The sequence below is a fragment of the Misgurnus anguillicaudatus genome, chromosome 14 (assembly GCF_027580225.2).
Source record: "Misgurnus anguillicaudatus chromosome 14, ASM2758022v2, whole genome shotgun sequence".
NCBI lineage: Eukaryota > Metazoa > Chordata > Actinopteri > Cypriniformes > Cobitidae > Misgurnus > Misgurnus anguillicaudatus.
In genome coordinates, this window is record NC_073350.2 from 33,496,941 (window position 1) to 33,512,170 (window position 15,230).

Genomic DNA, 15,230 nt, shown 5'->3' on the forward strand with positions numbered 1-15,230 from the left:
ATTTTCTATCAACATGAAATGTCATTTTTTTTGTACAACCCATTCGTGAAAATAAAATTTTAGGAAGGACGGTAATAGTTTATACGGACATTTTCTGTACAAAGTATACTGATGCATTATGCACAAGTAAGAAATTTGATGAATTTGGATTCAATATTGACAATGTTCATGTTCAAATATGTCAGTTTACACCAGCTCCATACATTTCAAAGACTCTGAAGTTCATTATTAATGTTTTAATGTGTTAACAACCAAACTCTGAGACTGCTTAACATTTTCTCAGGGTGAGAATAAATATTTTACAACTGGCCGACTCTAAAGCAGTGCAGATTCAATTTCAGACATCAAGTGTTTGTTGTTTTCCTTAGACCAGCATTTACAAATAATTATTTCTCTCGTTTCCAGGGGGAGCCTAAAAAACGCTGTTCGTACACAATAAATAACAGCAGGTTCAGTTTTAGGGTGTTTAATCAAACACATGACATACATAATTACCTTTTCCCTTTTGTACGACCACAGAGGCAAAACAGAAACTAATTCAGTGTTCGTCCATATTTCTGTGAAAGAGGTCCAGACGTTCCTCGGGTGCCTTTGTTTGTTTGACTTTTATGCTTAAATTATGACATCGTCCGTATGCTGTGATATTTTTGCGTTTGAGGCACTCGTAGTTTTATCCATGATGCCATTGAGGTGCTGTGGTGTGGGGTGTGGCAAACGTTTACACTACGCATATTCATTTCCATCGTTTTAATATTCATTAGGTCCTTTTTTACATACTCATATCTCTATTCATAAAATCTTTATCCATGTACAACAATATTTAAATAAATCGTGTCATTTAAGGCAGTCCATACACTTACAAAAGGAAGTAAAGAGAAAAGGTATCATTGCAGAATGTCTTGTTGAAGAAGAAAACCGCTCGTGTTTCTCAGTAACTGTCCACGCGAGGTTCTGCTTCCACTTCATTTGAAGTTCATACACGAGACTCAAACACATCAGATCAATTTGTCTTTATATTCTGGTGGTTCGGAAAGGTCCAGGATTATATGTGCACCGACGGGACGCTCTGGTTCAGTATCTGAGCCCTCATCACCTGAACGCTGGTCATGATCTTCTTCTGATGGCCCATCAACGTGACCCCCAACCTCTGCATGTCGCTGAGACACAAAATGAAATGTGATTAGACGTGGAGCTGGACAATTGTGGAAAACAATCTTTCCTTGATATTGCATTAGCAGCAAAGCTTGTGGGTTCGAATCCCATTCCAAATAATAATGAATGCCTCAAATGCACTCTAAATCACTTTGTATAACAGCATCTGCCAAATTCATAAATGTAAATATTGTAATCGCAACTATTAAAGGCACAGTATGTAATTTTAATAGAGGTCACTATGGTGTAGCTTGATAATGCTGTGAAAGAGCGTGGAGCGATGGGCGTTCATCTATACAATGATTTTAATGTGACATTATAAAGTAAGTGCTCAGTGTGTTTTAATCGAAGCAACAAGGGATTGGCGTGCTGGACGCTACATGTACAACAAGTCCGCATATGGTGCTGGTTACCCGATATGATGCTGTTGCACTGAAAAAAAATGACTTTCTTGGTTTGCATTTTTGTTTTCAGCAAAAAATTCTGAAAAAAATCTTAAATTAAGATGTATTTTCTTGATGATCAAAATGACCTATAAAAAAGTCTAGTTTTTAGACAAAAAATATGAACTTTAAGTAAATTAGTTCTTAAAACAAGCAAATCCAGTGGAATAAGAAAAATTTTCTTGAATTAAGTGTTTATGAAAAAGTAAACTTATTTCAAGAAAATTTTTCTTATTTCATTGGCAGATTATTTTTCGCTTGTTTTAAGCACAAATTCGCCTAAATTTTATATTTAATTTATTTTTCTAGGTCATTTTGCTCATCAAGAAAATACATCTTTTTAATTTAAGAATTTAAGAAAAAATTAAGATGCATTTTCTTGATGAGCAAAACGACATTAGTATACATAAGTCTACTTTTTAGACCAAAAATATACAATTTTAGTGATTTTGTGAAAAAAATCTGCCAACGAGGTAAGCAAAAAAATCTTGAACATTTTTCTTAAACACTAAATTTAAAAAAAAAAAATTGCTTACCCCATTAGCAGAATTTTTTTGCTTGATTATGCACAAAATCATTTAAATTTGACATTTTTGGTCTAAAAACTAGACTTATTTTCTTGGGTCGTTTTGCTAATCAAGAAAGTGCATCTTAATTTAAAATTTTTTAGATATTTCTAATGAAAACAAGACAAAAATACTAAGTAAATTTTTCCTTGAAAGTAATTTTTTAAAAGAGGAACTATATTTTATGGCGTAATAGCACTTTTGGCAGTACTTCGACTCGGCGCAGTAACACCCTCCCTCTCCCATTATGAGAGTGAGAAGGGGAGCGGACTTTTCAGGCGAGTCGAAGTACTCCCAAAAGTGCTATTACGCCATAAAATATAGTTCCTCTTTTAAATCCGCTTAGAAAAGCGCTACATTTTATTTTGTACCACCAAACTTGCTCGTATAACTACTCGTCTTAAATAGGAAAAACGTTGATGTGTTTGGTCACTTCTAACTTTATCTCTAAATGGTACCATTGAATGAATGGGGCTAAGCTAAATGCTATCGAAGCGTCGCAGCGCGCTCCAGCGCTTACGTGCACGCACACAGATGATAGAGGGATGTATCAACAATTCTTAGTTAAGGTAATAACATATTTTAATATTGAAAATGAGTAGACTATTCCTTTAAGATGTATTTTCTTGATGATCAAAATGACATAGGAAAAAAGTCTAGTTTTTAGACAAAAAATATGATCTTTAAGTAAATTAGTTCTTAAAACAAGCAAATCCAATGGAATAAGAAAAAAATTCTTGAATTAAGTGTTTATGAAAAAGTAAACTTATTTCAAGAATTTTTTTCTTATTTCATTGGCAGATTATTTTTGCTTGTTTTAAGCACAAATCAAATTCGCCTAAATTTTATATTTAATTTATTTTTCTAGGTCATTTTGCTCATCAAGAAAATACATCTTTTTAATTTAAGAATTTAAGAAAAAATTAAGATGCATTTTTTGATGAGCAAAACGACATTAGTCTACATAAGCCTAGTTTTTACACCAAAAATATCAAATTTTTGTGATTTTGTGAAAAAAAAATCTGCCAACGAGGTAAGCAAAAAAATCTTGAACATTTTTCTTAAACACTAAATTTTAAAAAAAATTGCTTACCCCATTGGCAGAATTTTTTTGCTTGATTATGCACAAAACCACTTAAATTTGACGTTTTTGGTCTAACAACTGTACTTCTTTTCTTGGGTCTATTTGCTAATCAAGAATGTGCATCGTAATTTAACATTTTTTAGATATTTCTACTGAAAACAAAACAAAAATACTAAGTAAAATTTTTTTTGAAAGTCATTTTTTGCAGTGTAAACACTGTGTTAGTGATTTCTAGATATTTTAATGGAAAAGTCGTACATATTGTGGCTTTAAATTAAGGGAATTTACATTATTTTTGCTTAAACAATAAAACCTTGGGAGTAAACCTAAATGAAATGCACTGCAAAAAATGACTTTCTTAGTATTTTTGTCTTCTTTTTAGTAAAAAATATATCAAAAATAAAATAAAAATTAAGATGCTTTTTCTTGATGAGCAAAATGACCTAAGAAAAAAGTCTAGTTTTAGACAAAAAATATACAGTTTAAGTCAATTTAAACTTATAACAAGCAAAAATATCTGCCAATGGGGTGAGAAAAAAATCTAAAAAGAAGTTTCCTTTTTTCTTAAACAGTTAATTTCAGTTTCCTTTTTTCTTAAACACTTAATTTCAGCAAAATGTTCTCACCCCATTGGCAGATAATTTTGCTTGTTTTAAGCACAAATTCACTTAAATTGTATAGTTTCTGTCTAAAAACTATTTTCTTAGGTACACTGCAAAAAATGATTTTCAAGATAAAAAATCTTAGTATTTGTGTCTTGTTTTCAGTAAAAATATCTAAAAATTCTTAAATTAAGATGATCTTTCTTGATGAACAAAACGACCCAAGAAAATAAGTCTAGTTTTTAGACCAAAAATATCCAATTTAAGTGCTTTTGTGCATAAAACAGGCAAACTTATCTGCCAATGGGGTGAGAACATTTTGCTTAAATTAAGTGTTTAAGAAAAAAGGAAACTTTTTTTAGATTTTTTTCTCACCAAATTGGCAGATATTTTTGCTTGTTTAAAATGTACTTAAACTGTATATTTGTTGTCTATAAACTAGATGGGGTAAGCAAAAAAATCTTGAACATTTTTCTTAAACACAAAATTCAAGAAAAATAAAAAAAAATGTGCTTACCCCATTGGCAGATTTTTTTGCTTGTTTTATGCACACATTTTTTTTCAAGAAAACTTTTTCCTGATAATCTTTTTTTTTTTGCAGTGTACACTGCAAAAATAACTTTCTTACTTAGTATTTTTGTCTTCTTTTTATATCTAAAAAATTATTTAAAATTAAGATGCTTTTTCTTGATAAGCAAAATTGCCTAAGAAAATAAGTCTAGTTTACAGACAAAAAATATAGTAACTAAATTTAAGTAAATTTAAACTTAAAAATATAGCTGCAAGCAGCGATGCCGGGGTCAAGCTAAAAAGGGCACAGAATGAAGTATTGGTTGATGACCGTCATGATTTAAGATTTAAGAAGTTTTCAGTAGATTAAGGCAAATATAGCCATTTTTCAAATCTTGAGTGCTTTGTAGAAACAATGGGTTTTGCCTCAGGTCATGTTTGTGATGACACCCACCAAATTTAATATACATATGATTAAGCAATGTTGAGATATAGCCTCAAATGACTTGACCACTAGGGGGCACTGCACTTAAACAATAGATGGTGCCTCAGGTCACGATTGTGAAGACACCCACCAAATTTGGTGTACATACGATTAAGCAATGTGGAGATATAGCCTCAAATGACTTGACCACTAGGGGGCACTGCATCGAAACAATAGATGGTTCCTCAGGTCATGATTGTGATGACATCCACCAAATTTGATATACATACGATTAAGCAATGTTGAGATACAGCCTCAAATGACTTGACCACGAGGGGGCACTGCCCCAAAACAACAGATGGTGCCTCAGGTCATGATTGTGATGACACCCACCAAATTTGATATACATACAATTAAGCAATGTTGATATATAGCCTCAAATGACTTGACCACTAGGAGGCACTGCACCGAAACAATAGATGGTGCATCAGGCCATGATTGTGATGACACCCACCAAATTTTGTGTACATATGATTAAGCAATGTGGAGATATGGCCTCAAATGACTTGACCACTAGGTGGCACTGCACCGAAACAATAGATGATGCCTTGGGTCATGATTGTGATGACACCCACAAAATTTTATATACATATGATTAAGCAATGTTGAAATATAGCCTCAAATGACTTGACCACTGGGGGCACTGCACCGAAACAATATGGTGCCTCAGGTCATGATTGTGATGACAAATCCAAATTTGGTGTACATACGATAAAGTGATCTGGAGATAAAGCCTCAAAATTCTTAACCAGTAGGGGGCACTGAAAAGTTTACAAGGGCTTTCAAAAAATGTCACTGATGAACTAGGTCAGGGGTAGGCAACGTCGGTCCTGGAGTGCCGATGTCCTGCAGAGTTTAGCTCCAGCTCTAATCAAGCACACCTGAACAAGCTAATCAAGGTCTAAAAAGTCACCTGAAACCTATGTAGCCAAAGTTTTAATAGGGTTGGAGCTAAAATCTGCAGGACATCGGCACTCCAGGACCGACGTTGCCTACCCCTGAACTAGGTGGTGCTGTAACAAAACATTCCATACACCCTCAGTTCATGACATTTACAGGTTGTGAAACATTCACCTATTCATACAGTGTCAGCCACACAAGAGCCATCCAGCTCATCAGGAGCATTTGGGGTTAGATGTCTCACTCATGGACACCTCATCACTTGGTCAGGTGGAGCTGGGGTTTGAACCACCAACCTTCCGATTTGTGGACAACCTACACTAACCACTGAACCACTGCCACTACACACATCAATGTGCAAAACCTTTGGGAAGATATAGCCTCAAATCCATTTTCGTGCTCGCCATTATATTTGTTGATGTGCTATACAACAACTGACAAAAACTTTTTGTCTAGAGTCTAGATTGTGTGTACCAAATCCAAGCCAATCAAACGAACGCTGTAGGAGGAGTTTTGAAAAAGTTGGTATGCTTTGTTATTGAAAATGGCAGACAGAAAACGTTTTGATATCATTTGACTCGGCATGCCTCAAGGAATCTAACAATAGCTTTCATGAATTTAGACTCAATTTTGCAGTAGTTATAAGCAAAAAAAAAAATCACTTTTCAATGACTGTTATGACATATAACTCATGGACATCTTGCCACTTGGTCAGGTGGAGCTGGGGTTTGAACCTCCAACCTTCCGATTTGTAGACAACCACCACTAACCCCTGAACCACTGAACCACTGCCAACGTGCAGAACTTTTGCGAAGATATAGCCGCAAATCCATTGCGGCATGCTCATCAACATGCTCAAACTAGGTGGCGCTGTACCGAAACTGTGCACGCACCCTCAGGTCACGACTGCCATCAAAACTACCAAATCTCATGTGAATATGTTTAACTTTGGCGAAGATACCGCCTCAAATCCCTTTGTTCCCAATCTGCGTAAAATTCGTTGACGTGGTGTACGGAAACGGATTGGCGAATCGACATGAATTCCATAACTTTTTGCCATGAGTGTCTCTAGATGCTACACACCCATTCTTTACGCAAATTGGACAAAAGCTCTAGGACGAGTTCGAAAAAGTAGGTTTTACAAACAATTCAAAATATCAAAATAATTAGCATGACGGAAATTATGTCATATGGTGCAATCGAATTGGCATGAGCCAAGGAATCAGAAGAAACAAGAATTGCATTTCTATGACGTACGGGTCAGCAGTTATAACCAAAAATGTAAGTGAAAATTTGGACTGTTGGTGGCGCTATCGGGTTTGACATAGATACTCCAAATTTGGTGTGGTGACTATTTGGAATGTCCTCTTTGAGTGTGCCAAATTTCATAACTTTCCTACAAAAAAAGTTAAAATTCAAAATGGCCGACCCCCAAAATGGCCGACCGAAAACCTTTTGGTATCGTTTGACTCGGCATGCCTCAAGGAATCTAACAATAGCACATTTATAATTTCAGACTCAAGTTTGCAAAAGTTATAAGCAAAAATAGCCATTTTTCAAATCTCGTGAACACTAGGTGGCGCTGTGACGAAACTGGGCACGCACCCTCAGGCCGTGACTGCCATCAAAACTACCAAGTTTCGTATGAATACGCTTAACTTTGGTGAAGATACAGCCTCAAATCCGTTTTTTCGCGCTCTACGTGAAATTCATTGACGCGTTATACGGTAACGGATTGGTGAATCAACACGAATTCCATAACTTTTTGCCATGAGTGTCTATAGATGCTACACACCCATTCTTTAAGCAAATTGGACAAAAGCTCTAGGACGAGTTACAAAAAGTAGGTTTTACAACCAATTCAAAATATCGAAATAATTAGCATAACGGAAATGACGTCATATGGTGCAATCGAATCGGCATGAGCCAAGGAATCAGAAGAAACAAGAATTGCGTTTCTATGACGTACGGGTCAGCAGTTATAACCAAAAATGTAAGTGAAAATTTGGACTGTTGGTGGCGCTATTGGGTTTGACATAGACACTCCAAATTTGGTGTGGTGACTATTTGGAATGTCCTCTATGAGTGTGCCAAATTTCATAACTTTCCTACGTACGGTTCTATGGGCTGCCATAGACGCAATGGCGGAAGAAGAAGAATAATAGATAATAAATATAGCTGCAAGCAGCAATGCCGGGGTCAAGCCGAAAAGGGCACAAAAGGATTTAAAATTGAGATTGGATAAGCAGATTGAAGAACATAGGTAAACCTAATTATTTTAGATGAAAAAACAAAAAAGTTATCAACAAAAATAATCTAAGTTCTTGTCTACTGCAATCGTCCTTTTGTTATTGACAATCATGGAACATTAGAGCACTGAAGGACATGTGAGTGGTGTTTGCAGTGGCAAAACATGGGCCACATTATGTTATAACAAGTTTAATTAGTAAAAAAAGAGACCATCCCCGTGTCTCTACGATGTTCTGATGCAGAGATATAGCTTTTGCAAAAACGGTTAATAAGGTATTCTCAATGGTTGCTAGGGAGTGAATTGGCAACCACCAGTGATCATAGTCAAAGCCATGAAAGAATAATCCATGATGACTCATGGTTTTAGATGTGTTGTTGCAGTAGTTTTAGGCAAAAATACCATATTTCCATCTCAGAACCATTAGGTGGCGCAATGACAAAATTGTGCATGCAACATCAGGTCAAGATTGTGTTACATCTAGCTACTTTTATGACTATACATTTTAGTTTAGTGAAGAAACAGTTGTATGACCATAGGACTGACTTGATATCAAAGATTTTGTTCAATTATAAGGCCATCTAGTGGTGAAAGCATACAATTTTTTTTGTGTGGTCTCAGAATGTGCTCATGCATCAGCGTATCAAATCTGGTGTAAAAATCTCATTTTGTTGCAGAGTTATAACCATCTATGTGTAAAAAACACCAAATTAAAAGGTAATTTTTCGTTTTTTGCAATTTTCGTCAATTTCTGATGGAAATTTTAATATAACGCCAATAGAACTTTTTGTTCAGAAGGTAAGGTTAGTTTCTTCCTATGGTGTTTTCGAGTCGATCGGAAAAACGCTCGCGGAGATATTCACGCGTGTTTTTTAAGCGCTATTTTGCTGCGCAGGGTTAACCGAAAGGCGAATTCTGACAAGTTTGGTATCGTTGGACTCGGCAACTATTCAAAACTCCAAGGAAACAAGTCCCGTGACAATACATTGACCGCAGCCAAAGTTATAGGCGTGTAATACATTAATCTGACCACTAGGTGGCGCTGCGACGAAACTGTGCATGCACCCTCAGTTCCTGACTGGCATCACAAGTACCAAGTGTCATGTCAATAGGCCCAAGTTTGACGAAGATACAGCCTAAAATCAGTTTTTTTGCACTCTATGTAAAATTTGTTAAAGGATTAGTCCATTTTCTTAAAAGAAAAATCCAGATAATTTACTCACCACCATGTCATCCAAAATGTTGATGTCTTTCTTTGTTCAGGCCAGAAGAAATTATGTTTTTTGAAGAAAACATTGCAGAATTTTTCTAATTTTAATGGACTTTAATAGAACCCAACATTTAATACTTAACTCAACACGTAACAGTTTTTTTCAACGGAGTTTCAAAGGACTATAAACAATCCCAAACGAGGCATTAGGGTCTTATCTAGCGAAACGATTGTCATTTTTGACAAGAAAAATAAAAAATATATACTTGTAAACCACAACTTTTCGTCAAGGTCCGGTCCAGCGGTATCTAACGTAAATGCGTAGTGACGTAGGGAGGTCACGTGTTACATATATAAAACGCACATTTGCGGACCATTTTAAACAATAAACTGCCACAAAGACATTAATTAGTATCAGTTGACATACAACAACGTAGGAACGGTCCTCTTTCTCAACACATGTAAACACTGGGGCGGAGTTTTGCGTTCGTCCTCTGTGACCTCTTGACGTGATGACGTATTGGGGTGACGTAGTGGGGTCAGCTGGCGCATCACGACCGGATCTACACGACGAGAAGTTGTGCTTTAAAAGTGTATATTTGTTATTTTTATTGTCAAAAATGACAATCGTTTCGCTAGATAAGACCCTTATGCCTCGTTTGGGATTGTTTATAGTCCTTTGAAACTCCGTTGAAAAAACCTGTTAAGTGTTGAATTAAGTATTAAATGTTGGGTTCTATTAAAGTCCATTAAAATTAGAAAAAATTTGCTATGTTTTCTTCAAAAAACATAATTTCTTCTCGACTGAACAAAGAAAGACATCAACATTTTGGATGACATGGTGGTGAGTAAATTATCTGGATTTTTCTTTTAAGAAAATGGACTAATCCTTTAAGGCGGTATACGACAACGGATTGGTGTATTGAAATTCTTTTGATAACTTTTTGCCATGAGTATCTCTAGATGCTACGTGCCGATTTTCGTGGCAATCGGACAAAAGCTCTAGGACGAGTTCGAAAATGTAGGTTTTACGAATAATTCAAAATAGTGGAAAAATTTTCATGACAGAAAATGACGTCATAGGGTCCTTTCGAATCGTCTTGAGCCAAGGAATCAGAGGAAACGAGAATTGTGTTTCTAGGACATACGGACCAGAAGTTATAAGCAAAAACATAAGTGCAAATTTGGACTGTTGGTGGCGCTAGCGGGTTAGACATAGAGACTCCAAATTTGCTGTGGGGACACACTGGAGTGTCCTTTATCAGTGTGCCAAATTTCATAACTTTCCTACGTACGGTTCTATGGGCTGCCATAGACCGCAATGGCGGAAGAAGAATAACTAATAATAATTGTAAATATAGCTGCAAGCAGCGATACCGGGGTCAAGCCAAAAAGGGCACAGAAGAAGGTAAACTTGAGTCCGGATGAGCAGTTTAAAAAACCTAGCAAAACCTCCTAATTTCAGACAAATTAATATAACAGTAATCAGCAAAAAAGCTGTGTTCTTATTCAGTGAAATCTCTCCCTCACGTCTTGAGGAGCATTGACAACTAGAACACTGAAGGAAATGTGAGTGGTGCTTGCAGTGGTAATACTCAGCTCACAAAATGTTACTGTGGTGTTAATGAGTCGAAAGAGCCCACCCCCATGTCTCTACGCTGTTCTGATGAAGAGATATAGCTCTTGCAAAAACAGTTGATAAGGTATTCTCATTGGTTGCTAGACAGTAAATTGACATCCACCAGTGATTATAATCCAAGCCATGAAATGAATAATCCATGATGACTTATGGTTTTAGATGTGTTTGTTGCAGTAGTTTTAGGCAAAAATTACCATTTTCTATCTCAAAACCACTAGGTGGCGCTGTGACAAAATTGTGCATGCAACTTCAGGTCATGATTACGTTACATCGAGCTAGTTTTATGACTATACACTTTAGTTTAGTGAAGAAACAGTTGTATGACCATAGGGCTGGCTTGATATCACAGGTTTTGTTCAATTATAACGCCAACTAATGGTGCAAGCAAGCAATTTTTTTGTGTGTAGCCTCAGACTGTGGTCATACATCAGCGTATTAAATCTGGTGAAAAAATCTCTTTTCGTTGCGAAGTTATAACCATTTATGTGTAAAAAATACAAAATTTAAAGGTAATTTTTCGTTTTTTGCATTTTTCGGCCATTTCTGATGAAAATTTTAATATAACGTCAATAGAACTTTTTGTTCAGAAGGTAAGGTTAGTTTCTTACTATGGTGTTTTTGAGTCGATCAGAATTACGCTCACGGAGATATTCGCGCATGTTTTTTAAGCGCTATTTTGCCACACAGGGTTAACCGTAAGGCGAATCCTGGCATGTTTGGTATCGTTGGACTCGGCAACTATTCAAAACTCCAAGGAAACAAGTCCCTTGTAAATACGATGATCATAGCCAAAGTTATAGGCCTATAAAACAGTCGTCTGGCCACTAGGTGGCGCTGCAACGAAACTGTGCATGCTCCCTCAGTTCCTGACTGGCATCTCAAGTACCAAGATTTGTGTCAATAGGCCTAAGTTTGGAGAAGATACAGCCTAAAATCTGTTTTTTTGCGCTCTATGTAAAATTCGTTGACGCGCTATACGACAACGGATTGGTTTATCGAAATTCTTTTAATAACTTTTTGCCTTGAGTGTCTCTAGATGCTGCATACCAATTTTCGTGGAAATCGGGCAAAAGCTCTAGGACGAGTTCGCAAAAGTAGGTTTTACGAATAATTCAAAATGGCGGAAAAATTTTCATGACGGAAAATGACGTCATAGGGTCCAATCGAATCGTCTTGAGCCAGGGAATCAGAGGAAACAAGAATTTTATTTCTAGGACTTACGGATCAGAAGTTATAAGCAAAAACATAAGTTCAACTTTGGACTGTTGGTGGCGCTAGCGGGTTAGAGATAGAGACTCCAAAATTGCTGTGGGGACACATTGGACTGTCCTCTATCAGTGTGCCAAATTTCATAACTTTCCTACGTACGGTTCTATGGGCTGCCATAGACCGCAATGGCGGAAGAAGAAGAATAATAGATAAATATAGCTGCAAGCAGCAATGCCGGGGTCAAGCCGAAAAGGGCACAAAAGGATGTAAAATTGAGATTGGATAAGCAGATTGAAGAACCTAGGTAAACCTAATAATTTTAGATGAAAAAACAAAAAAGTAATCAACAAAAATAATTTAAGTTCTTGACTACTGCAATCGTCCTTCTGTTATTGACAATCAGGGAACATTAGAGCACTGAAGGACATGTGAGTGGTGTTTGCAGTGGCAAAACATGGGTCACATCATGTTACAACAAGTTTAATTAATCAAACGAGACCATCCCCGTGTCTATACGATGTTCTGATGCAGAGATATAGCTTTTGCAAAAACGGTTGATAAGGTATTCTCAATGGTTGCTGGGGAGTGAATTGGCAAACACCAGTGATTATAGTCAAAGCCATGAAAGGAATAATCCATGATGACTCGTGGTTTTAGATGTGTTGTTGCAATAGTTTTAGGCAAAAATACCATATTCTATCTCAAAACCAGTAGGTCGCGCAATGAAAAAATTGTGCATGCAACATCAGGTCATGATTGTTTTACATCTAGCTAGTTTTATGTCTATACACTTTAGTTTAGTGAAGAAACAGTTGTATGACCATAGGGCTGGCTTGTTATCAAAGGTTTTGTTCAATTATAAGGCCATCTAGTGGTGCAAGCATAAAATTTTTTTTGTGTAGCCTCAGAATGTGCTCATGCATCAGCGTATCAAATCTGGTGAAAAAATCTCTTTTCGTTACGAAGTTACAACCATTTATGTGTAAAAAACACAAAATTTGAAGGTAATTTTTCGTTTTTTGCAATTTTCGGCCATTTCTGATGAAAATTTTAATATAACACCAATAGAACTTTTTGTTCAGAAGGTAAGGTTAGTTTCTTCCTATGGTGTTTTCGAGTCGATCGGAAAAACGTTCGCGGAGATATTCACGCGTGTTTTTTAAGCGCTATTTTGCTGCGCAGGGTTAATTGTAAGGCGAATTCTGGCATGTTTGGTATCGTTTGACTCGGCAACTATTCAGAACTCCAAAGAAGCAAGTCCCATGAAAATACGTCAATCGGAGCCAAAGTTATAGGTGTATAAAACATTTCTCTGGCCACTAGGTGGCACTGCAACGAAACTATGCATGCACCCTCGGTTCCTGACTGGCATCTCAAGTACCAAGTGTCGTGTCAATAGGCCTAAGTTTGACGAAGATACAGCCTAAAATCTGTTTTTTTGCGCTCTACGTAAAATTCGTTAAGGCGGTATACGACAACGGATTGGTGTAACGAAATTCTTTTGATAACTTTTTGCCTTAAGTGTCTCAAGATGATACATACCAATTTTCGTGGCAATTGGACAAAAGCTCTAGGACGAGTTCGAAAAAGTAGGTTTTACGAATAATTCAAAATGGCGGAAAATTTTCATGTCGAAAAAAGACGCCATAGGGTCCAATCGAATCGTCTTGAGCCAATGAATAAGAGAAAGCAATAATTTTGTTTCTAGGGCTTACGGATCAGAAGTTATAAGCAAAAACATAAGTGAAACTTTGGACTGTTGGTGGCGCTAGCGGGTTAGACATAGAGACTCCAAATTTGCTGTGGGGACACATTGGACTGTCCTCTATCAGTGTGCCAAATTTCATAACTTTCCTACGTACGGTTCTATGGGCTGCCATAGACCGCAATGGCGGAAGAAGAAGAAGAAGAATAACTAATAATAATAATAAGAAAACTAACAAATACAATAGGGTTCTACGCCCCTTCGGGGCTTGACCCCTAAATATAGCTGCAAGCAGCAATGCCGGGGTCAAGCCAAAAAGGGCACAGAAGAAAGTAAAGTTGAATTGGATAAGCAGATTGAAGAACCTAGATAAACCTAATAATTTTAGATAAAAAAACAAAAAAGTTATAAACAAAAATAATTTAAGTTCTTGTCTACTGCAATCGTTCTTCTGTTATTGACAATCATGGAACATTAGAGCACTGAAGGACATGTGAGTGGTGTTTGCAGTGGCAAAACATGGGTCACATCATGTTACAACAAGTTTAATAACTCAAAAGAGACCATCCCCGTGTCTCTACGATGTTTTGATGCTGAGATATAGCTTTTGCAAAAACGGTCGATAAGGTATTCTCAATGGTTGCTAGGGAGTAACTTGGCAACCACCAGTGATTATAGTCAAAGCCATGAAAGGAATAATCCATGATGACTCATGGTTTTAGATGTGTTGTTGCAGTAGTTTTAGGCAAAAATACTATATTCTATCTCAAAACCAGTAGGTGGCGCAATGAAAAAATTGTGCATGCAACATCAGGTCATGATTGTGTTACATCTAGCTAGTTTTATGACTATACACTTTAGTTTAGTTAATAAACAGTTGTATGACCATAAGGCTGGCTTATTATCAAAGGTTTTGTTCAATTATAAGGCCATCTAGTGGTGCAAGCACACAATTTTTTTTGTGTTGCCTCAGAATGTGCTCATGCATCAGCGTAGCAAATCTGGTGAAAAAATATATTTTCGTTACGAAGTTACAACCATTTATGTGTAAAAAACACAAAATTTGAATGTAATTTTTCGTTTTTTGCATTTTTCGGCCATTTCTGATGAAAATTTTAATATAACGCCAATAGAACTTTTTGTTCAGAAGGTAAGGTTAGTTTCTTCCTATGGTGTTTTCGAGACGATCGGAATAACGCTCGCGGAGATATTCACGCGTGTTTTTTAAGCGCTATTTTGCTGCCCAGGGTTAACCGTAAGGCGAAATCTGGCATGTTTGGTATCGTTGGACTCGGCAACTATTCAGAACTCCAAAGAAACAAGTCCTGTGAAAATACGTCAATCGGAGCCAAAGTTATAGGTGTATAAAACATTTCTCTGGCCACTAGGTGGCGCTGCAACGAAACTGTGCATGCACCCTCGGTTCCTGACTGGCATCAGAAGTACCAAGTGTCGTGTCAATAGGCCTAAGTTTGACG

At 36.6% G+C, this 15,230-nt stretch overlaps 1 protein-coding gene across 1 annotated transcript in view; it reads right to left on the reverse strand.

Moving 5' to 3' along the window:
• Positions 1-450: 450 nt before the first annotated feature.
• The window catches only part of epha8 (eph receptor A8), a 137,679-nt gene continuing 122,899 nt past the window's right edge, over positions 451-15,230 (reverse strand). The window contains exon 19 of the mRNA XM_055183985.2: positions 451-1,157. Within this exon, the coding sequence (XP_055039960.1) occupies positions 1,043-1,157 (115 nt within the window). The 3' untranslated portion in view covers positions 451-1,042. The remainder of the gene's footprint in view (positions 1,158-15,230) is intronic.